Raw genomic sequence first — 23,105 nt, 5'->3', positions numbered from 1 at the left:
TGGGAGTTGCCAGTTTCTGCTGCCTACGTGGACTACACACTAGCAAAGACCAGGGCCCAGTCTGCCCCGGAGCGGCCCCGGGCCCCGGGCAGCCCCGCGTTCAAAGCCGGGCTCTTGGGGGGAGGCCGATTGCTGGGTTAATTCTCCCCCCAGGCTACGATCTCAGGGACCTGGAGAGATTCCCGCTGTTTCTGCCTCGAGCGGGGCCGGGCGGCTGGGGATTTGGGGGCGGGAGGAGGAAGTCGGCCCCCGCCTGGGGGGATGTGCAGATCCCGGCGGCCCGGCCCCCTGCCCCGGGGCTGCCCCAGGAGTGGAGCAGGAGGGGCTGCCCGGCACGGGGAGGGTTAAAGCGCCAAGTAAATGTAGCGTTGAGGTTGCCAGTTTCCGATTCGAGACCCGGGAAAAGTCACGCCTGGCTCCCAGCGCCCGCCGCGGGCTGCAGAGCGGCTCCGCCGGGCCGGCCCGCGAGGCTCCGCGCGCCCGCCGGGGCAGGGGGCCCCGAAAGGTGAGTGGGGGGGCAGCCCCCCAGCGGCGCCGGGGGCGGGGGGCCGGGCCGAGCCGGGGGAGGAGCCGGCCGCGCTGCGGCAACAATCGCTGCAACTTTGTATCCAGGAGCGAAACTTTCTGCATCCATGTGAGTGAGCGGGGGGGGGGACCGGGAGCCGGGCACGGGATTGCGGGGGGAGCCGGGCTGGGAAGGGGGGGCAGAGGTTGTCCGGGAAGGCTAGGGGGGAAGGAGCCGGGGGGGGGGCAGATTCGGGCTGGGGGGAGCCGGGCTTGGAAGAGCCGGGGGGGGGCAGAGTCGGGCTGGGGGTGGCTGGGGGGAGCCGGGCTGGGAAGGGGGGGCGGCAGCCGTGCTCGGGGAGTAAAGCCGGGCACGGGATTGCGGGGGGGGGGGGGGGGGGTAGGGAGCCGGGCTGGGAAAGGGGGGCAGAGGTTGGCAGGGACTGCTAGGGGGGAAGGAACCGGGGTGGGGGGGCAGAGCCGGGCACGGGACCGCTGGCGGGTAGAGCGGGGATGGGGGTTGCGGGGGGAGCCGGGCTGGGAAGGGGGGCGGGCAGAGCCGGGCACGGGACCGCCGGGGGGCAGAGCTGGGCGGGGGGCAGAGAAGGGAAGGAGCCGAGCTGGGCACAGGACCGCTGGGGGCAGAGTTGGGATGGGGGTGGCGGGGGGGAGCCGGGCTGGGAAGGGGGGGGGCGGGCAGAGCCGGGCACGGGACCGCTGGGGGCAGACTCGAGATCGGACTCAGGATCCAGCCGCCGCTGGTCAAACATCTGCAGCAAAGGCGCTGGCGGCCCCCGCCGGGCTCCGGCCGGGCTTTGTCTGGGGAACGGGAGGAGGCGGGGGGAGGGTGTTTCGGTGACAGCGCTGGCGGGCGAGGGGGGTTGGGGCTATTGTGATTTGGGGCTGGTGGCTGTTCTTTGGGGTCATGTGGCGATCTCCTTAGGGGATTGTCGCTGGTGTTGGGAGATGGGTTGGGGGTGTGCATGATTGGAGATGGGGCTGGTCGTTGGGGGGTGGGGAGGTGTTGCTGTTGGGACCCTTGTAAAGGGAACAGTGCTGGAGTCTCAGCAGAGGATTTATTTATGTTCACTAATAATAATCCTGGTGGATGCTCCATCCCTGACCCTTTTAAAATCGAGATCTAAAAGCTCTGCTGTGGGAATTATTTTGGGGAAGTTCCTGGCCTGTGTTGCTCAGGAGGTCAGACTCACTGGGTGATCACAATGGTCCCTTCTGGCCTTGGAATCTATGAATAAGAATGTAACTGCTCCAAAAAGAGCTTCAAGTGGTGCATGAGTAACATGTCAAAGAGGGACATACCTGCCTTAGGGGATTATCGTGAGAATTTTCATACATCCACAGCTGTGGGTTTAGAAAGCCCATGAGCGCACAGTAGGTAAATTTAATCATTATTTAGGTCACTGGTTAGTGTTGGAAACCCTCCCTCTCCCATACATTAGTACTGTTTGTTTCAGCCAGACTTTTAGTTGGGATTTTCCCTCAGGTTCTGGGTGGGACATTGGCAGAGGGATGGGGATAGCTGGAACACAATGAATTTGGCTCAGGGAGATTAAATGACTTGCCTAAGGAAACCCAATGAATCAGTGGCACAGACAGAGATAGAACCCAGTGTGCTGCTCTAACCTGTAGGTAACATTATATTAAGCGTTCCCTGAATTTAGGCATAAAGGGCCATATTTTTAAAAGAACCTCAGTTTGGCCTCCTTTTCAGATGGTTGCATATGCAAATGACTATGTGTGCAGAATTGTGTGCCACAAATGTAGAATGTTGGGGTTCTTTTAGCTGTAGGTTTTAGGAATGGGTCAGACAGCTTGACTGCCTTTCAGTGTATTTATTGTCCTGTCTTGGAAGTTCATACTTATTTCTGGGAAGAGTTTTTACACGAAGATGAAGGATGGTCCTGGGGGTACATCAATAGGAGCTCTGTGTTCAAGTCTCTGCCCTAGACTTCCTGCCTCCAACAGCTGGAGTGTGCCTGGGGGGGGGGGGTGTAGGGCTGCCTATGATGGCACAATGCAGTGCCCGTGGCCAGGGAATTCTCTGGCTGCTTGTGGGCTGGTTCTGGTTCCGGGGAGACAGAATGCCACCTTGGGTAAATCACTTAATCTCTCTGGACCTCAATTTCCTAGCTGTAAAATGGGGATAGCAATCCTTCCTTTGTCTTGTCTGTGTAGATTGTAGCCTCTGTAGGACAGGGCACTGTCTCCACGAGTGTGTACAGCACCCTGCACAATAGGGCCCTGATCTCAGTTTGGACCCATAGGTGCTACTGTAATACACATGCATAAATAATAACAGCTGTCAAGTATCAGAGGGGTAGCCGTGTTAGTCTGAATCTGTAAAAAGCAACAGAGGGTCCTGTGGCACCTTTAAGACTAACAGAAGTATAGTCTTAAAGGTGCCACAGGACCCTCTGTTGCTTTTAACAGCTGTAATGGTTCCCCACTGGGACCTGAGTTATGACGTTTGCACGCTCAAGTACCTTTGGATACATTCCTAGTTTTTTGACAGGTTGTCTGGAAATATCTCGGCTGGTTACTAGGTCATCAGGTTACCCCTGGCCTGGGGAAGGAAGGGGAGAGGGAATTCTTCAGTGCTGAGACATTGCACTGCAGGTTCCAGACACAGAGCCTTCAGGTAGTGACACAGTTAAAGAAACTGCAGTTTATTCTGCCTCATCCTCCCAAAGGCCAATGGGAAGAAACTCCTTTGGTGATATCATGGGGAAGGGGCTGGGTGGTGTCTGAGAAACAAATAAATTCTGAAGCAGCTCTGGAACTTGTACCAGTCCCAGGTGGATGGGAAAGGCAGCTGGATGGATACCCATAGGGAAGAGCTGAAAGTTAGGATCTCTGTGGTTGGTAAATGTGTATTAGAGAAAATGGTCCAGGGAAACACAGACAGTAGGAGACCGGAAATAAGCTAGGGTTCCCCGGGGCCCAACTGTAGGGGATGCACTTACTTACTTCTCTGCAGGTACACCCAGTTACTCCATTTCTTCCTAAATGACTGGCTTGTTTATTGCTGTGGTGGTTGTTCTAGCATTGAAGTCTGAATGGAGTGGGGGACAGGCGTGGAAGGGAAGGATGGAAAGAGTGACTCTTTGTTGCTTTATTTCTCTTTGTACGTGTTTAGCGCTGGTGAAAGGTGACCATCTGACAGCTGTGGAAACTGACAAACTTTTTTCTATGGAGCCAGTGCAACTCCCTGCCACTTTGTGCTTCAGCTCAGACCTGGGAGTAATTAATCTCTTTTCTGCATTGGGGATTTGCCCTGGTTAGAGAAGTCAGAGAGAACAAATAATATGTGATAGGTTTAGTCACAGTTGCTTAATGCATTACTGGAAGATGCTCAGATACTGGGGTAATGAGCATGGGATAAGAACCTATCTAGAATAGAATACAGTAGAATAGTGACTGGCCATGTGTGTAGCTGCTTCAGAGCGAACGCCTAGGCCTTGTTTTCCCTAGGCAACAAGGTATTTTTTCACCACTTTTTAGCTAACACATGGTTACTAAACGCATTAGTGAAATTCTAGTGTGGACAAGGCAGCTGTGGTTTTAAAATGTGATAGCAGGTTGAGGTGAACACTGGGGCGGGGGTGGGAGTGGATGAAATAATAAAAAAACAAAACAAAACCCAAGACAGTGGTAAAATTGGGGAAGTCTCCAAGCCTGTGACTGGGGGGAGGGGAGGGGGAAGGAAGGGGGAAACTGGTAGCAAGGGCAGGGTGTAGAAACAGGAGGTGGGTGGGGCAGGGAAGGGACTGGCCTTTTTAACGAGCACATCTGCAAGTCAAGAAGTTCCTTTTCTTATTAAACTGCACATCCCAAGTACCTCTTTACTTTTCAGGATTAGAGGGAAATGCTCTATTTTAGGGAGAATGAAAGGCCATTTGGGAGGTGATGGCCCAGAGTGGTGGATCAGCCATTGGTATCACCTATTCCTTTTTTTTTTTTGTCATTCAAATGGATTTTGGGTCATGGCTGACATCCCAGCCGTCATGTAAAACGCTTCCCTGTGGCCTTTTGACCGGCACACCGAGGCCTCTACAGGCAAAGTCAGACTGTCTCCATTGCAATCTCTGCACCTACAGAGGAAATGTACCTGATGAGGTTAACTCTGTTTCCTCTGGAATTAAAACTGAAACTAGCCCAACTGCATTTTCAATGAGGACTGGGAGGGTGTGAGCCAGGTCATTGAAACTGCAGTAGTCAGCAGTGACTGACGGGGCCTAGAGGGACAAGCTGGTTCTGAAGGGCGGAAGGGCCTGGAAATAGTGTTTCTGGGGGAAGCTCGTCAGGGCTTAGAAGGCAAGGCTGGGCTCTGCTTTCCTTGTCCTGAATGTAGGTGGTCAGCTCTTCAGGGCAGGGGTGCATCTGTGGTGCTCTGTGAGCAATGGATAGTACAGCATGATCGTTACCCAGCATGGCAAACCTGAAATGGCCTGGGCTGCAAAGCCGGGATCTGGATCTGATCTCGACAGTTTCATTGTCTCAGTGAGATGTAACTTTTGAGGGAGAGGTCGTGGTTCCAGATGCAGAAGCTTCCCGGGAGTAGCTGGGCCCAGTCTCTTGGAAGGCTTTGAATATCAGGACCAAGACCTGGAACCATTCTATTCTGTTCTATATGGGTTCTTACATTGTGCTCATCACCATAGTGCATGAGCGTCTTCCCAGTCGTTCATTAAGCAACTGTGACTAACTATCACATGTTCTCGCCTCCTCTTCCCAGGGGAAGAAGTGTGTGCAGTGGGGTGTTTAGTTTTGGATGTTTTTAATTTTTATATATAATCTATATATACACACATTGCTGTCTATGTAGAGAAGGCAGGTGGAAGAAATGTGCCTTGCATTTGGAGCAGAAGGTGGGGAGGTTTGGGTCGGTTCTTCACTCCTGGGGGCGTTTGTTCACAGTCTGGGGCTGGCCCCTGGAAAAAACTGTCTCCTGTATTCCCTGGCGCTTTGTGTTCATTGGGAGCTAAGGGCAGGGAGCAGGGCACTGGGGTGGTGTGTTAATGGACCACACCTGTGATGATAAGGAGATGGGCTGCTGTAGATCCGTGGAAATATACAGGTATGGACCAGATGGCTATCTTTTGCAGGCCCAGCATACAGGCTGTCTTTTGAAAATTCAGCTCTGAAGTGCGTTCTGGCCCGTTTCACTTTCTGGTGCAGTTGCGGTGTATGGGATACCAGCTCTGTAGGAGAATGTTTACTTTCAAACAACACACAGTTCTTTTCAATGACATTCTAAAAGAGCCCCAATGAAACATCAGAACTGCTTAGCTCTGGGGTTCAACGCGAAGGAGAGGCCTGTCTGGAAGTCACCTGGGCCGAAGTAGCCTTGGTGTGTTAGACCCCTTCGAGAGCTGTGTTGCTGATGGAGCGTGGCTGAGATGCTCACAAGAAACCACGGCCCTCTTCAAAATAGTAAGGCATTGTATAGCCTCAGCCCAGAACATACCTGTGTCTGAATAAGGATTACGGGATTCAGCTCTGTAATGATTCGGGCTGTGGCTGTAGATTGCTGCATTGTAATGCTCAGGGCCTGCCTTCACCGCTGAAAAAGCTTGTTTGTTTTTTGTACCTTGGGGTAGCTGTCACACATGAGCTAGCCGGAGTGAAAACACAGCAGAGACAAGGCGCTTTGTTTAGTTGTACACTCACCGGAGCCAGCCCTATGTATCTGCCTGGGGTTGAGCTTCGGTGTTGTGGTTAAACTCAAGTAAGTGCCTGGTCGTCCCTGTGTTCTCCCTGGGGATAGCTCATGCATGCTAGGAAGGTAAAAACGCAGCTTTGTTAGAGAAGTCCTCCGTAGCAGTGGGGGCTGGAGTGGAAGCAGGAGTAAACCTTTACAGACTTCGAACGTTTGTGTACTAACCAGCTGTGATCAGGCAGCAGAACCCAGATGCAGTTTTTGGACATCCCTGGATTCAGGGCTCTTCAAAGCCAGGATTGTGGTGTAGCCCTATTATAAAGATAGAGGTAATTTGCAACATTTGATGTGGATGTAGGGGTGGGTTTCAAGATGTTTGGATCCAGGGTTCAGGTTCTGGCCTGTCTCTAGTAATAAACTCCTAATATTCAGTAGTAACCTGAAATCTGTTGAGGGACAGTGGAGTCCCTAGAGAGAGAACCTGTGACCTTTGCTGCCTTTGTTTGTGAGGTGTGTGCATCTGTTACTCCCAGCTTCCGTGTGAGGCATCTCTGGGGAGGAAATGCTGCCCCCCCTGAGCTGCTAGCTGCAGTAGTCAGCAGGCCTTTCAGGTCTCTGAGTAGCTGAGGGGAGTCCAGCGAGTCTGGGCAGCTCCCAGTAATTGTTCATTTGGTCTGAGAGCAGATGTGCTGGATCAGTGGGATTTCTACAAACAGCTGTAGGGGTTTACTTAGCTTGAGACTCTCTCTCTCTTCTGTCCCTGTGCCTAGAGACTGTTGTTGTGCTCTGGGGAAAGGATCTGAATGTGCACTTTGTGGGGATTTTTTGCTTTCGGAAGGTGTGGGATGGACACCTGACTAACAACCTGTGTCGAGAGCATAACGGACTTAAGGCCAAACGTCTTCTCTAAAAGTTCAGTGCAGACAGCTCCTTTTTGCTTGTCAGATGAGGTGAAAGAAGAGCTGAAAGCAGAAACCTCCATTGTTTCTGTACTGCCTATAATGCGCAGATCACAGAGGCATCCGGGTCGAAATTGAGAGAGAGAGAGAGAGAGAGAGAAAGAAAAGATAGAATTCTCCCACCCAGGCTCTGATCCTGGATGCTGAACTACCTGGAGAGGACATCAGTGACCTGGTCCATGGGTACCAGCACCTCTCTGCTCCTAGGGAAGGTTTCACTAGGTCCTAAGTCAGGTAAGATACCAGTGACGTCAATGGAAGTTTGGGTGAATATGGGCCTCAGGTTCTGAGCCAGTGGGAACAGCAGGTACTTCGTGCTGAATTATAAATGTCCCAGGAAAAACGTGGGTTTACACTGGGAAAAGTTGCGGACAACATTCATGCTGTGTCGTGGCTCCCGCTACACAGCAGCAAGATGGCTTCTTTCCTTGGTCCAGGGGAAGCTGCAGGACTGCAGCCCTTTGGTCCAGAGTGCTTCTGACACTGTTCCTAAAACGGGACCAAGGAAGGACACATCTGGGAGGGCAAGAGACACATGGGCTCAGGTGACGTGCCCCTCCTTGCATGGGAACTGCTGGACAGGTTTAGGAGAGGGGGAGAGAAGGGGGAAAAAAAAACCCTTCTCTGAATAAGAGAGAGAGAGAGGAGGAAAAAAACCCAACCCGCCCTGTCTTTGTTCTTTGGCTGGAGGCTGTGCATCCCAGCTGACAACCCACAGCTAAGGAGGCCCCAGGGTGACATTAAGGATGTATGTTTGCGACAGTGATGAAATTCTGGCTGACACAATGCATGGTATGCTGAGTATTAAGCAGAGCAGGCCCCATTTTGTGCACTGGTGTGTTGTGCTGTCAGGAGAACACTCTAGGCAGCCGTTCTCCTGCTTCTGCATCAGTGGCATGGGATCAGGCCCCAAGCAGAGATTGGGGCCCTCCGCAGAACTCCTCTTTGGCTCCTCTTTGTTCCCATACATGTGTGTGCTCCAGGGAAAGAGCATGACCCCTAGTGGGGAGCTGTCGGGAAATGGAGGGTTCTGTTTTTAGGCAAAAATGAAGACTTTTAGAAACAATGGCGATTTGAAAAATCACTTTAGTGATAACACTGTTGCCTGCACCCTGTACAGGGCTTTGAGACCCTGTTCATCATTACATTTCTGGTGGGGTGTGGAGAATTAATTTTGCGGGTGACTGTACTTAAACCACCAACTTATCTAAAGTTTATAAAAGTTTGATGATTTCTAAATGGGTGACAGGTCCAATTGGGCCTTCAGTGATGCTGCTGCAATCGCAGCGAATTCACTGGCTATGTCTGTAATGAAGATGTTTTCAGTCCTTTTTCTATTTGATCCATTTGTTGTTGTTATTAGTTACTGAAATCTGCAAAGCACTTTGGAAGGGCACAGCTCGGATTGGATTCAATGGGAGAAGGGCTGGGGGCTCTTGATAATTACGAATATTGTAGAGCTGGGCCCAATAACCTAATAGTTATTTCATGTATGGGAGCAGGATCAGGCCCAAACCTGCACCTCATGTCCTTTAGATCCACAGTAGCTGTGTCGTTCTCAGTGAATCTTCGCTGATTAGGAAAAGGGGAAGCTGGTGCTGAGTCCAGCAGGATGAGGGGAAGTTAGACCAAGGAGGAGGAAATTCTCATAAGACCCTCAGGACACATGTCTCACCCTAGAGCTGATGTGCTGCGTTCATCTAGAATGGGTCAGATCCTACTACCACTGCAGTGAAGGGCAGTTGCCATTGACTTCAATCGGAGCAGAATTGGGCCCTCCCTCGGTCAGTCCTCACAACCGAGCAATAGCATTGCAGAGGTGAATCCATCTTACTGCCAGTTCTGAAATGGTTTTATCCCCCTAGAAACAATTCATTAGGTGGGCCAATGGCTCTGGACTTGGTTAAATGGTTCATGTGGTTTGGCTGAAGAGAAAACATTTTAAATTAATAATTTCTCTGATTCTACCAAGATTATGCCCCTACTTCAGTTGAAGCCATTCTGCATAATTAAACCAGCATGGCTGCTGAGTCCCTGCCTCCAAGTAGCTTGCGACCCATTGCCCCCCAGGTTCATGGGAGGGACGCATGCTCTCAGTTCCTCCCCCTTTGTGCTCTCTGCAACTTGAGTGTGCTAGCACCAGGGTCACAAGGAGCGGACTTTGTCCCTGGCTCCTGAATCTCCTCTGGAAAGTGGAACTCGCAAGACTAGTGTGCTGAGGGAGAAGGGAGTGCAAGGGGGTCCTTGAATGTCAGCACTGGGAGAGACAACACTTCCACTGCCTCCCTGCCTAGCTTCTCTGGTCACATCTTTCTCTGTCCCATGTGGACAACTGTAAAAACAATGTACGAGAATGGCACTAGCCTTGGTTAGGCCAAACAGTAGGGGATAGAGTTGGAAGATGGTGTGACTGGATTGGAAGAGGCAGAAGCCTAAGGCAATGTCAGGGTAGGGCTGGAAGTGTATTTTGTGGACTACATCAGCATTAATCCAGGTCCACACCGATGTGACTGAGAGCAGAATTTGGCCCCCTGTTTTTCAGCAGACATATTGTGTGGGGTGGCAGTGGCTGCCCCCTAGTCAGTTTGAAGCAGCCCATAATAAGCTGGATTTTTAACCACCTTCTGCAAAAAAAGACCCTGCTCTTTCTGCCATGTTGCCTGCTGCATCTCACCTCAGGGAGAGGAGGTGCGTGGGTGGTTTGATGAGAATCAGAAACATTTTAAACATGGGAGGGTTTAAAAATGCCCCTGCCCTGTGAGGTTCTGTATTTCCGACTTTGTGGTTTCATTCTGTCTCCAAAGGAGCTTGGATAAGAATCTCACAATGGCTTTGGTTCGGTTGGCCCTGCTGAGAAGGGCCGGGCAGCATTTTAGGGGGAGATTTACATCTGTTTAATCACAAAAAGAACAGGAGTACTTGTGGCACCTTAGAGACTAACAAATTTATTAGAGCATAAGCTTTCGTGGGCTACTGCCCACTTCTTTGGATGCATATAGAGTGGAACATATATTGAGGGGATATATATACACACATACAGAGAGAATGAATAGGTGGGAGTTGTCTTGCCAACTCTGAGAGGCCAATTAAGTAAGAGAAAAAATTTTTTTTGAAGTGAAAATTTTTTTCTCTTACTTAATTGGCCTCTCAGAGTTGACAAGACAACTCCCACCTGTTCATGCTCTCTGTATGTGTGTGTGTGTGTGTGTATATATCCCCTCAATATATGTTCCACTCTATATGCATCCGAAGAAGTGGGCAGAAGCCCACGAAAGCTTATGCTCTAATAAATTTGTTAGTCTCTAAGGTGCCACAAGTACTCCTGTTCTTTTTGCGGATACAGACTAACACGGCTGCTACTCTGAAATCTGTTTAACCAGACACTACAACTGCTTGCCAGTGCATAAAGAGAGTTGTTTAAGCTATTGATATTAGTGTAAATGCCAATAAATATGAATGTTTGTAACTGACCTTGTGTTGATGTCAGGTTTTGCAGTTGCAGCAGCTGCCCTCCCAAAGTAGCTGGAGCCGGGGCCCCCCTTGTGGGGACCTGAGCTGCCAACCTGGTGTATTTAGAAAATAAATAAAGTGTGTGTGCGTGGGGGGGGAGGTTGTGCAGAAAGTGTCCTATTGTGTACGTGTTGTCTGGACTCCCCTGACAAACTCCTTGCATTGGAAATCAGTTGTTGCATTTTTTTTTTTTTTTTTTTAACTAGAATAAACCACATCTCCTGGGCCAGATTCTGCAGCTCTCGCTCGGTCTCTGTTGCAGCCAAGCCCCCTTGGAATTCAGTGGGAGTTGCAGCTGAGTGTGGACTGCAGGACTTTGCCCCTACTGGCTGTCTGGCTGGTGCATTTTAATATTGCTGCCCCAGCTCATTCTATTGCCCTGGGCTACAGGAAAAATCCCCTCTGTGCATTTTTCAAAGGAAAATAACCAATCTAGTGGCAATATGGGGACTTGGTTTTCCCTGGTAGCGTAGGCTTTTTGGAAACATCTCATTCCTCCAACGTAATTGGGGACAGCAGCTTGAAATCCAGAACAAGGAACTCTGCTCTAAATTAAGGATGTCCAGTTGTTAGATCGGGAATTCTCCTCTCATGTACACCAGTATAAATTGGGAGTCGCTCCATTGGCGTTGCACCTGTGTGAAACTGGCCTGACTTCCGGACTAGTGCCTCGAAGTGCTGTTCGGATCATCACCAGGCCCCGTCCAGAGTGGTGTAGAGAGCAACGACGCTTCGGAGAATCAGAGCCGCGTGTGAATCTCAGCAGGACGGGCTACAGAAAGGGACTGAGGCAGCATTCATTTGAGTCGGTGGGATCTTTCCATTAATGTCCATGGGCATTGGACCAGGCCTTAAGAAAGCCGCTAAGCGGATGTTCAGTTGTGGCTGCATTTAGAAGGTTACGCAGCCCAGTTTGTCTTTCTCAGACTCTACTTGGCTGTATTTAGTGGGTGGCTAAATTTCTCTCCTGTTGTACCTCAAATCATTTCCGCAGGCTAGCATGAAAAGAGACAAGTGCCATGGCGATGGGGAGACAGACTGCAGGGCAGAGCTGGTCTTTGTCAACGGAGGCTGCAGTGACCCTGCTGAAGATGAAGCTTCTCCCCCAGCTCTGGAAGCAAATGGGAGGCCCAATACACAAGGTCAGTCTCCTCTTACTGCACTCACAGCATGGGCTGGGCTCTGGATTTCCACAGCTGACTTCTTGGAGGCGGTGCTGGGTGCAGTGAAGATCATTGCATTGGGTGCTTGTATAGATTGGGCTTCTCTAATGTGGCTCTCATCTATAAGAAGAACGAGGAGTACTGTGGCACCTTAGAGACTAACAAATTTATTTGAGCATAAGCTTTCATGGGCTAAAACCCACTTATCGGATGCATGCAGTGGAAAATACAGTAGGAAGATATATATGTACAGAGAACATGAAATAATGGGTGTTACCATACACCAGGGGTCGGCAACCTGCGGCACGTGTGCCAAAGGTGGCATGCGAGCCGATTTTTGATGGCACGCGGCGGTGGGCTAAGCGGCTCAGCCCGCTGCCGCTCTGGGGTTTCGGCTGCCAGCTCCTGCCAGCCAGGGTCCCGCCACCGGTCCCACTCAGCACCCACTGCCGGCCTGGGTGAAGGAACCCCAGGCTGGCAGCGGGCTGAGACCCCGACTGGCAGGAGCCAGCGGCCAGAACCCCAGAGGTCAGCTGGGGTCCCCGCCGCAGCCCCACTCACCTTGCTTCCGGTTGGAGTTCCAGCACAGGCCCCCTGCCAGACAGCGTCTAGGCCTCCGGCCCTGCTCAGCCCTACCAGCCGCCAGCTCCACTCACCTCAGCTGCCGATCTGGGGTTCCAGCCGCTGACCTCCTGCCACTGGGGTCTGGATCTCCAGCCTTGCTCAGCCTGGAGTCCCAGCAGGCCACCCTGGGTTCTGCTCCTGGCCTTGGATCAGTGCGCTGCAGTCTCCCCTGGGAGAGTGCGGGTTGCATACGAGGCAAGAGGGGGTACAGCTCAGCACGCCCGTCTTAAAATTGCTTATATCAACCATGCTGCGTTTGACCTTGTGCCTGCCTTCTATCGCCATTTTTTTTTCCCACTGAGAATTGAAGGGAACATTTGACAAAATGGCAGCTACTAAGAAAGCGAAGCTAGACGTCCGATCATTTCAGCCTGCTTGGACAGACGCATTTGGATTTCTTGACAAGAAGGAGCGTGCTATTTGTGCTTTCTGTTATGAAAGTGTTGTGTGTCGCACATCAAGTGTTTGACCTTTTGAAACGAAGTACGAGAAAACCTTTCTTGACAAGATTGAATTGCGCAAAAAGTCAGTAGCAGGATATGAGAAGCAAACCAGTGTTTTGTAAAAGCTTAAGTGTAAGTAAAAAATCAAGCTACAGAAGGAAGTTACAAGATTGCACAGTGCATTGCAAAAAAATGGAAAGCCGTTTACAGATGGGGAATATATAAAAGACATTTTTCTCAGCAGTTCAGAGATTTTGTTCAATGATTTGCCAAATAAAGATACAATCATATCTAGAATAAAAGAACTGCCCATCTCTGCCAGAACAGTTAAGAGACGCATAAGTGAAATGGCAGAAAACATTAAGGAAAAGCAGATGACTGCATTGAAAGACATAGCAGTGTTTAGTGTTGCAGTTGATGAGAGCGTGGATATAAACGACGTTCCACGTTTGGCAGTTGTTGCAAGATATTGTGCTTCTGATGAAATCCAAGAGGAACTTTGTTGCCTAAAACCCCTGCATGGCACAACAAAGTGGGAAGATATACTGGAAAGTTTTGTAAACCATTTTGAAGAACGAAGAGTTGACATCAGTAAAATATTTTGTGTGACAACAGATGGTGCTCCTGCCATGGTCGGAAAACAGAAGGGATTTGTAAAGTTACTTGAAGATCAAATTAGCCGTCTGACAGTCAAATTTCACTGTATCATCCATCAAGAAAACCTGTGTGTTAAAAATTCTAATTCAGAGCTTAATAATGTGATGAATACAGTGGTGCAAATTGTGAATTTCCTTGTTGCTCGAGCTGCTTTGACTCACAATTTCAAGCCTGCTAGAAGAGATGGACAGTGCTTATAACAACATCCCACTTCACAGCAACATTCGGTGACGAAGCCGTGGCAAGGTTTTGGTGCGCTTTGTAAACTGTGTTGATGCAATCAAGATCTTTTTGTTGGAAAAAGAACAAAACTATCCCAAACTGGATGATGACAAATGGCTGTGTAAGCTCATGTTTCTAACTGATATCACCGCTCACCTAAACAAACTCAACCTCTCTCTCCAGGGTGCAGGGCAAACAGTTCTGGATCTTTATGAAGCCTGCAAAGCATTTGTTGTGAAACTAGCAGTTTTTTCCAGGAATATTCAAACTTCTACTTTCTGCTACTTCCCACTCATAAAAGAGCTATCGACACGTTGCACTGTCAATGTCGATGGGATTGGAAAGTACAGGCAAGAACTGGAATCAGAATTTTCTGACAGATTTCAAGATTTCCAGCAATTTGCCCATTGCTTTCTTTTCTAATTAAACCTGAAAAGTTCAACGAAAGCGACTTGGATTTGTCTGTATTTCAGTGGATGGGTGTTGAAGATTTTGAAATGCAAATCATTCAGTTAAAAAGCTCAGAATTGTGGACATCAAAGTTTGTGGATCTGCGGAGCACACTTGAAGCTACCGAAAGAGATCGTGGGGCCTCTGTTCTGACCTGCTGGACGTCCCTGCCAGTGAAATTTAACTGTTTGAAGAAAATTGTGTTTGCAATGCTTGCAGCATTTGGATCCAGCAGGTATTTTCACACATGAAATCGGTCCTGTCCCCCTCTCGGAGCTGGTTAACAACTGATCACTCAGAAGCCTGTGTGCAGCTTAAAGTTTCCAAATCATTGTTCTAACACCCCTACTCTACTTGCGCTACATTGATGACCTCTTCATCATCTGGACCCATGGAAAAGAAGCCCTTGAGGAATTCCATCATGATTTCAACAATTTCCACCCCACCATCAACCTTAGCCTGGACCAGTCCACACAAGAGATCCACTTCCTGGACACTACAGTGCTAATGAGTGATGGTCACATAAATACCACCCTATACCGGAAACCTACTGACCACTATAGTTACCTACATGCCTCCAGCTTCCATCCAGACCACACCACATGATCCATTGTCTACAGCCAAGCTCTAAGATATAACCGCATTTGCTCCAACCCCTCAGACAGAGACAAACACCTACAAGATCTCTATCAAGTGTTCTTACAACTACAATACCCACCTGCTGAAGTGAAGAAACAGATTGACAGAGCCAGCAGAGTACCCAGAAGTCACCTACTACAGGACAGGCCCAACAAAGAAAGTAACAGAACGCCACTCGCTGTCACCTTCAGCCCCCAACTAAAACCTCTCCAGTGCATCATCAAGGATCTACAACCTATCTGGAAGGACGATCCCTCACTCTCACAGATCTTGGGAGACAGGCCAGTCCTCGCTTACAGACAGCCCCCCAACCTGAAGCAAATACTCACCAGCAACCACACAGCAAAAACACTAACCCAGGAACCTATCCCTGCAACAAAGCCCGTTGCCAACTCTGTCCACATATTTATTCAAGGGACACCATCATAGGACCTAATCACACCAGCCACACTATCAGAGGCTCGTTCACCTGCACATCTACCAATGTGATATATGCCATCATGTGCCCGCAATGCCCCTCTGCCATGTACATTGGCCAAACCGGGCAGTCTCTACGCAAAATAATTAATGAACACAAATCAGACGTCAAGAATTATAACATTCAAAAACCAGTTGGAGAACACTTCAATCTCCCTGATCACTCAATTACAGACCTAAAAGTCACAATATTACAACAAAAAAACTTCAAAAACAGACTCCATCGAGAGACTGCTGAATTGGAATTCATTTGCAAACTGGACACCATTAAATTAGGCTTGAATAAAGACTGGGAGTGGATGGGTCATTACACAAAGTAAAACTATTTCCCCATGTTTATTTCCCCCTCCCCGCCCCCAATCCCGTCCAGTTCCTCATACCTTCTTGTCAACTGCTGGAAATGGGCCATTTTGATTACCACTACAAAAAGTTTTTTTCCCCCTTTCCTGCTGGTAATAGCTCACCTTAACTGATACCATACACACTATAACGAGAGTTAACACCCATTGTTTCATGTCCTCTGTGTGTGTGTGTGTATATATATATATATATATATATCTTCCTACTGTATTTTCCACTGCATGCATCCGAAGAAGTGGGCTGTAGTCCACGAAAGCTTATGCTCAAATAAATGTGTTAGTCTCTAAGGTGCCACAAGGACTCCTTGTTGTTTTTGCTGATACAGACTAACACGGCTGCTACTCCGAAAGCTCTCATCTATGTAAGGCTGGATCCTGGTCTCCTTGAAGACAAAGGCAGTTTTGCCATTGACTTGAGAGGGAGCAGGACTGGGTCCCCGGTAGGCAATGAGCGATAGGGCAGATTTGCATGTTGGTATTGGGTGCGCTAGATGTATGTCACTGATGCTGCACAAGTTAATAATAAACCACTGGCATCTTCCGAGCCGTAGAGTACGTTGCAGAGACATCATAACTAATAATGGCAACACATGCTCCTATTGCAAACTACCCGGAGCTATGTGACAGGCTTTGCCATCCTGAAACATGTGACAAGCTCTGCTGTGCCTCTCTGAGTCATTTGACTGTGCCACCCTGAGCCAGGCACGCAACACAGAGGACGAATAAATATGCACAAAAGGAGCGTTGCCAATTCTTGCGATTCTATCAAGAGTCTCATGATAGTGAATAGATTTCCCCAGTGCCCCAGCTCCTGGAGTCGTGTGATTAGGTCAGACTGCCAGCTTTAATTAAAAAGAGAAAGGAGTACATTTCTAGCCTGTGTAGCTATGGAGAAAGACTTGAAAATACAAAGAGGAGGTAGCAGTGCGGCTTAGGGGGTTGAGCACTGAATTGGGACTCCAGAGACCAGGGTTCCATTCCTGGCTTTGCCGATGACCTTGGGGGAGTCCCTTTCTGTGCCTCGTGTATAAAATGGGGAGAATGATACTGATGTCTTTTGTAAAGTGCTTTGAGATCTGCTGCTGAAAAGCTCTATCTTTGAGGTGGCTGTTACCATTATTACACCCTAGAGGCCTACATTTATCATTTAAAAAATAAAAACCCTTTACCATTTTTAAGGCAATCTCACGATTTGTTGGCAGCTGACTTACAATGTTTGAATGCTTGGGGTTCGCAATCCTGCCGAAGTGAGGTCTGAGCCTGTCAAAATCTTCAGAGTTGGGCCAGATTTCTTCCCTAGGGTAGGATGTGGGTGAGGTCAGGACTTGCTGATTTATATCAAACGCCGTGCTGAGTCCCATTCCAGAACAACTGACTGAGGGCAGTATTGCTTTGGACTGTTTCCCGTAGATGCTGTGGACCTACGAATAGTGTCCACTAGGAGCAAGAAGATCGGCAAGGAAGACGTCTCCAAGGAAGACCTATCTTGGCCCATGAAGCTCAGCAAGGCTCCGGAGGTCAGTTGTTTCCTCCCACAGAACATTGTGCTCTGGTCTCTATTGTATAGTAGCCTGTGAATTGTCACAGCAAATTTTGTCTTGTTTGTTGTCGCTCTGACAAACCCGTCTGCTGGTTCCCTGCCTCCTGCGACCCGGCAGCGAGAGACGCTCCAGGGAAGGTGGGTTGGGAACTCACCGGCTGCTTGTGAAGTCCCTGGCTCCCCATGCCCCAGCCAGGCGGGAGAGGGAGAGCTGCCCGGGGAGTGCCCTGGCAACCGAACGCTGCAGCCACCTCCATTGACAAGAGCTGCCTCTGGCACCCAGGGCACCAGCCCCATATCTCCAGAGGCTCTGCCTGGAGCCCCCGAGGCGGCTGCACGGTGCCGGGCGCCGTTCCCGGGGGTGGCCCCAGGGCAAGCACCAAGGCAGTGCATCTCGCTGCCCTTGGTAACAGCTATTCAGGAGTAACAGGCGCGTGCTGCTTTGCCCCTTTCCCCCAATCTCCGCCCAGCCTTTGGAGGCTTTTTGGCGGCAAAAAAATTGCTGGTGGCCGCATTTGAGAAACACGGCACGAGTCTGCATGGTAGTTGAATAGCCCATTTGGTTAAACAGGCGCACAGCTCGTTTGTGAAGTGTTGCTAATAACTGTGGGCCAAATTCTGTGCTCCTCATTTGTTCTTTACTCCCGTGGCCTGAGGAAGTGCTGTGGGAATTGGCCCTTGTACTCTCTGTCGGCAGAGTGGGAGCCAAACTGCTCTTGACCAGTGACAAGACTGGTAGCTTCCTAGGTATAGTCGATATGGACCGTGCATTTGATCCAGTCTGGCCCTTGTACTCTCTGTCGGCAGAGTGGGAGCCAAACTGTCTAGCTTCTTTCTCGAGCCAGAGAAATTCCAAGGGGCAGTTTAATCAAAAAGAAAACCCAAAAGCCAAACAGCGTTCAGTTCTAGCTATAGGTTACAGCTATAACCTAATCTCCTGTTTACAGAACAAAGAGCGTGTCAACAAGGAGACAGACAGTCACTAATTCCCTCCCCTCTCGCCCCGCAGAGCGCCTGGGGGATTTGAGTGTGGTATAGGAGAGGCAAGCCTTACATTCCTTTACAAGGGTGCATGGTCTTGTGATCCAAGCGTGAGATCGGAGCTCTAATCCCAGCTCCGCCATGGATGGTGAGACCTTGAGCAAGTCCCTTCCCCTCTCTCCGCCTTAGATTTCCTGTCTTTAAAATGTGGGGGAAGTACCTGCCTTGCACGGGAGCTGGGAGGGCTCTTTCTCTGATGCTTGTCACCTGTTTTGAGACCCTTGTGTGGAAGGTGCTATAGAGAAGGTCAAAGCCTTGCTGAGAGTAGAAGACCGGAAAGAAGGAACTGGAACCAGCTTGCAAACCTTTGCCTGCCCCAGACACGAGCTGGGACCTTGCTGCAACTGGGGCTCATTACTTTTGCCTTTCACTTCTATGTGTAAAATGATGAATTCAGAGACCTTTCTGGCCTCCAATGTAACTTTATTGTGTTGACTTTGAAACCCCAAAGCTAGAGATCTGCCTGTGAGTACAGACCTTCCAACAGTAGAAGCCCTAAAATAAACCCAGGGGTTAAAATTCTGTTGGCTTGAAGGGCCTGTTCACCCCTAGGCCGCTTTGAAGACTTGTTTTATTTTAAAATTCTGTTACCCCAGATGCAGGAAACTCGCCTGCTTTAGAATGTTTCATTGAACATGAGATCAACAAACCACAGGGGAAAAGCTGCCATGGGAGGGAGCCTCTGCAGAATCTGTGTGTGTGTGTGTGTGTGCGCGCGCACATGAGGGCTGGGGCCCTAGGAAGGGACTGCAGAGAGAGACCCTTCTCCCCCAAGTACAGCCCAGCTGCAGATGCTGTGCTCCAGAGTCCATAGGATTCAGAATAGCTGCCAAATCTCAGGTCCTTTTTGTTGCCTTTTAAACATGTTTTTAGTTACCTCTCTGCCAAGAAGTGGTGGTTTTAGGAGGAGACGCAGTCAGTGAAACACAATGACCGAAAACAAAAGTTGTCCCTCTAAATACGGATCCCTTCTAGGATCTGGGCTGGGCTCTCATGGGGGAGGGTAACTGCCCCAAGGACAGAATATTGGGTTTCTCGTGGCCTGATATCAAGTAGTTTAGAGGCACCAGGCCCGTGCAATGAGATGCTGAGATACCACATGACAATACACATTGTTATTGTAGCACCTGCTGGCTCTAGTCTAGATCGGGGCCCCATTTTGCACTGCACAGTCCCGCAGTGAGCGGTAGTGTCTGGCCTTGTTGAGGTAAAACAGGCCCAGAGAGATGCCGGGATTCACCCCGCATCACCCAGCAGGTTTGTGCTAGAGCTAGGACGAGAACCTAGGTCTCCTGCCTGCAAGCTAATGCCCTGCCCACTGGACCATACACCTTGTGTAGCCTGTGCTGTTGTCCCTCACAATTCAATCTCCGATTGCTGGGGGCCCTACAGGTAGAATGAAACTGGCCCGTGATCACAGCATGGCCCTTGCCGTGCATTGTGGGAAAGCATCGGTGCAGATTAAATGTATTCTCTGTGTTGACTCTAGGCTGGGAAAAGAGCATGAAGGGTGTAACCAAGGCCTGTTCTCTCTGGGTTCCAGGTGCGAACGCGCGGTGCTGCCGGCTGGGAGAGCAGTCTGAGGCAGAAGCCTCCAGCTCGCAGGATATTCCAGGCAGGACTTAAAGAAGAGAATGACCTGGAGAGTGACAAGGAGTCCCTGGCTCCCGTTCGGGTAGGGCTCTGCGTGGGGCGGGGGACCACATACAGGGAGAGCTTGAATTGGCAAGGGCAGAACTGAAGCCCACGTGGTATGTAGTGCGCCTGTCCAGGGCTCTGAGTCTGGCTCTCTGAGTCTCAGCCTGGAAACGTGGTATTTTAGGGTGGTTTGGGGGATGCAGTTTGCAGGGACGATGTGATGCAGGATGGGTCTGTGCTGCCTTCCTGGCCCTTCAGGCTTTTGTTCTCTCTCTCCTCCTCGCCCCTCTGTTTCCCTCCCTGCCTCCCTCTGCTGGCTACTCATGCCCTATTCCTTCTCCCCAGTGCTCCAAGAGGAGGACGGCTATGTCTGTCCAGGTGGCCATGATTGACCTCACTGAGGAGGATTCCAAGGATTCCTCCCAGAGCAGCAGCACCACGTCTGCCAGCAGCACCCAGGAGGACCAGAATGGATCCCCCGAGCTCGTTGCTGGGGAGCAGGAGAGCAGAGTTGCGGGGGAAGTGGTGGAATACCAGGTAGGGGAGCCCAGTGATCCCTGAGCTGTGGCTGTTCCAGGCAAATCATTGTCTCTGCACCCACGAACAGTATCGCGTCCTCACTGAGATCTCGGGACAGCAAGACAGTACCCAGAGCTAGGACAGACTTCCCAGATGGGGCAGGCGTCTCCTGGGTTTTGCAGTCTCGCACTCACCCGGCACGCGATTTGGAGTTTCATGGCAACCCCTCTGCCTGCTGTTTGCCTTTGACTCCTCTGCCCTTGCACATGTCACTGCTCAAGCTTCCTCTTGCAGCCAGGCGGGCAGGAGACACAGGGCTCTGTTTAGGTGCTTGGTGGGATGAGTCAGCCCTGTGTGCAGCGCTGGCCAGGGAGGGAACCGAGCTGGGATGCCCAGGGGATGCTCTGGTTCCCCGTTCTGTGGAGCCCGTGCTGCGCAGTACAGCTGCTCTCCCCCAGCAGAAGCCTGGAGGGCAGGGGTGGTGCGGAGGATTAGATGTTCCGAAAGAGTCCCCGGTGTGCCGTGGGCCAGGCTGAGAGCTGTGCCCCTGGCAGAGCGTGGTGTTGCACACACTGATGTTTCCAGCAGGAGGTGCCAAGGAGGACGAATTGGTTGTTCCCTTGGGTGAGGGCGTCTGTGACCAAGTGGGGATTTTCCCTTATGTTGTATGTGAGTCTTACTGTTTTGCATGAATACTGTGTGCCTCAGTTTCCCTGTGTGCTGCATCAATACCTCGGTTGTGGGAATAGGGGTGTGTGACTTTGGCTGAGACCTCTGGGGCAGGTGAGGCTGCTCCAGCTGCCTGCAGGTAGGTTATGGCCCATAACCTGAGACCCAGGAGGAGGATGCGACCAGGTGACGACCAGGTGACTTTTTGCCTGGGAAGGGAGACGAGGAGCAATGGAGGTTGGGTCGCTGGAAGCTGGCAGTCTGCTTTTGGGGACTGGAAGAGCTGGAGTCCTGGGCTTCAGGCCCAGGACTCTGCAAGATGGACTTGGCTGAAAGTCACTGATTTCTGTGCTAACAAGTTCTGTCCTATGCCGTGTTCCTGTCGAATAATAAACCTTCTTTTTACTGGCTGGCTGAGAGTCACGTCTGACTGCGGAGTTGTGGGCAGGGCCCTCTGGCTTCCCCAGGAGCCCTATGCGGGCGGCTTGCTGTGGGAAGCGCACGGTGTGAGAAGGGGATGCTGAATGCTCTGAGGTCAGACCCAGGGAGGTCGAAGCTGTGTAAGCTGCTCAGAGAGAGGAGGCTCCCCCAGAGTCCTGACTGGCTTCATCGGGAGTAGTTCCAAAGCATCGCCCGGTGGCTCTGTGACAGCGTCCCAGTGCCAGGGCACGGCCAGAGGCTCGCTGGAATTGTGCAATTGCATTTTGCTACATAATTAGGCATCTAATGCACACCAAAGCTTAGCCTGAGGATCTGCACATGTGATGATGATTATTGAAGGAATGGGCGTTAGTTTGGATTTGGCTTGTTTGCTTTGTCTTCCATGCAGGACCAGGATTTGGGGCCCCCGTCAGCGTTATTCTTGGTTGCCCATCCCCTTAGTTTCTTCTTCTTTTTTCCCCTCAGACCTTTTCCTTTCTCTTGCCCACGGTGAGGAATGGGGCGGGAGGGCCTGTTGGCCAGGAATCACTCTACCTCCCTGTAGTGCCTCCTGTGTTCAAGAAGACCGGACTCACTTTAAAGGGTAGGAAAGGGATTCTTTTGTGTGCTTCTGGATGGGGGCAGATCTGGTGGTTCCCTCTAGCGCCCTGACTGACTAAGAGACTGTGCTGTGTGGTGTCCCCCCGTGGCACGCCCTGCGTCCTGGCCGAGGCGAGCGATGCAGTGGACGGTGGACTATACTGCCTAATAACTAGTCAGTAATTATGGGCCTTTCCTGACACGGAGCTGAGAGGGAGGGATGGAGCCTGCTCACTGGCTCTTTTCTCAGAGCCAGTCCATGCATGTAGGATGCAGGGCCCCCGGTTGTCTGCAGTAAGGGCTAAGGATGCACCTCGCAGGATCAGGCTCTCAGAGGCACGTATACCCCAAAGTCGCGCTCTCCCGCAAGTGTGAATTGGGTTCACGGATTCCAAATTCCAGCTCCATGGAAGCGACACCACAAATTGTGACAGTCCATACAGTCCAGCGGGGGCTGAACCACTGGCATGCAAAGAACAGTGTGTAACAACCAATAGCAACTGGAAAGAAATCCGAGCCAGGTAACGATCACCCCTAACGTGCTCAATGTCATGGAGCTTACCTCAGTCAACTCTGATCTGCTGGTAACTTGTGTAATGCTCGGGGGGGGGGACTGTGCTTTCACGCTACACCCCACAGCCAAACGCATGTGGAAAAGCTGACGAAGGGTGCCATAGAAATCCGTCTCTTACACTTTCCTCACATGCAATGAAAAAGAACTAGAATAACAGGGCAGCTAGGCAGCGAGCCGGCTCTCAGACCAGCAGAGGCAGGTGTGATTTAGAAATGTGTGTCTGATCAACTGCAGGGCCGTCAATGGCTGAGATGCCAGCTCCGATGCGTCCCTTTAAGGGGATGCAAAGCCAGCTTAACTGGCACCCATGGAACAACCCCAGTGCCAGGGCTTCCCTGCAGGGCTGGCGTAGCAGAGTCCTTTCCTGCCCCACTCTCCCCTGGACATGTGGGGGGCAGGAGAAAGTGTGTTGAGAGA

At 50.7% G+C, this 23,105-nt stretch overlaps 1 protein-coding gene across 5 annotated transcripts in view; it reads left to right on the top strand.

The window, feature by feature from the left end:
• Positions 1 to 405: 405 nt before the first annotated feature.
• DNMT3B (DNA methyltransferase 3 beta) overlaps positions 406 to 23,105 on the top strand; it is a 52,154-nt gene continuing 29,454 nt past the window's right edge. For 3 of the 5 annotated variants that reach the window (XM_054046289.1, XM_054046290.1, XM_054046287.1), the window contains exons 1-5: positions 406 to 505; positions 11,648 to 11,795; positions 17,098 to 17,204; positions 19,812 to 19,943; positions 20,252 to 20,443. In XM_054046289.1, coding sequence (XP_053902264.1) covers positions 11,654 to 11,795; positions 17,098 to 17,204; positions 19,812 to 19,943; positions 20,252 to 20,443 — 573 coding nt within the window. In that variant the 5' untranslated portion in view covers positions 406 to 505; positions 11,648 to 11,653. Of the gene's footprint in view, positions 506 to 581; positions 635 to 11,647; positions 11,796 to 17,097; positions 17,205 to 19,811; positions 19,944 to 20,251; positions 20,444 to 23,105 lie in introns of those variants that run through there. The other 2 variants (XM_054046288.1, XM_054046292.1) reach the window with 2 other exon arrangements.

This window comes from Malaclemys terrapin, chromosome 12 (genome assembly GCF_027887155.1).
Source record: "Malaclemys terrapin pileata isolate rMalTer1 chromosome 12, rMalTer1.hap1, whole genome shotgun sequence".
In the NCBI taxonomy this organism is placed as follows: domain Eukaryota; kingdom Metazoa; phylum Chordata; order Testudines; family Emydidae; genus Malaclemys; species Malaclemys terrapin.
Note: the sequence above shows the minus strand (reverse complement) of the source record. Positions and strands in the feature narration are given on the sequence as shown.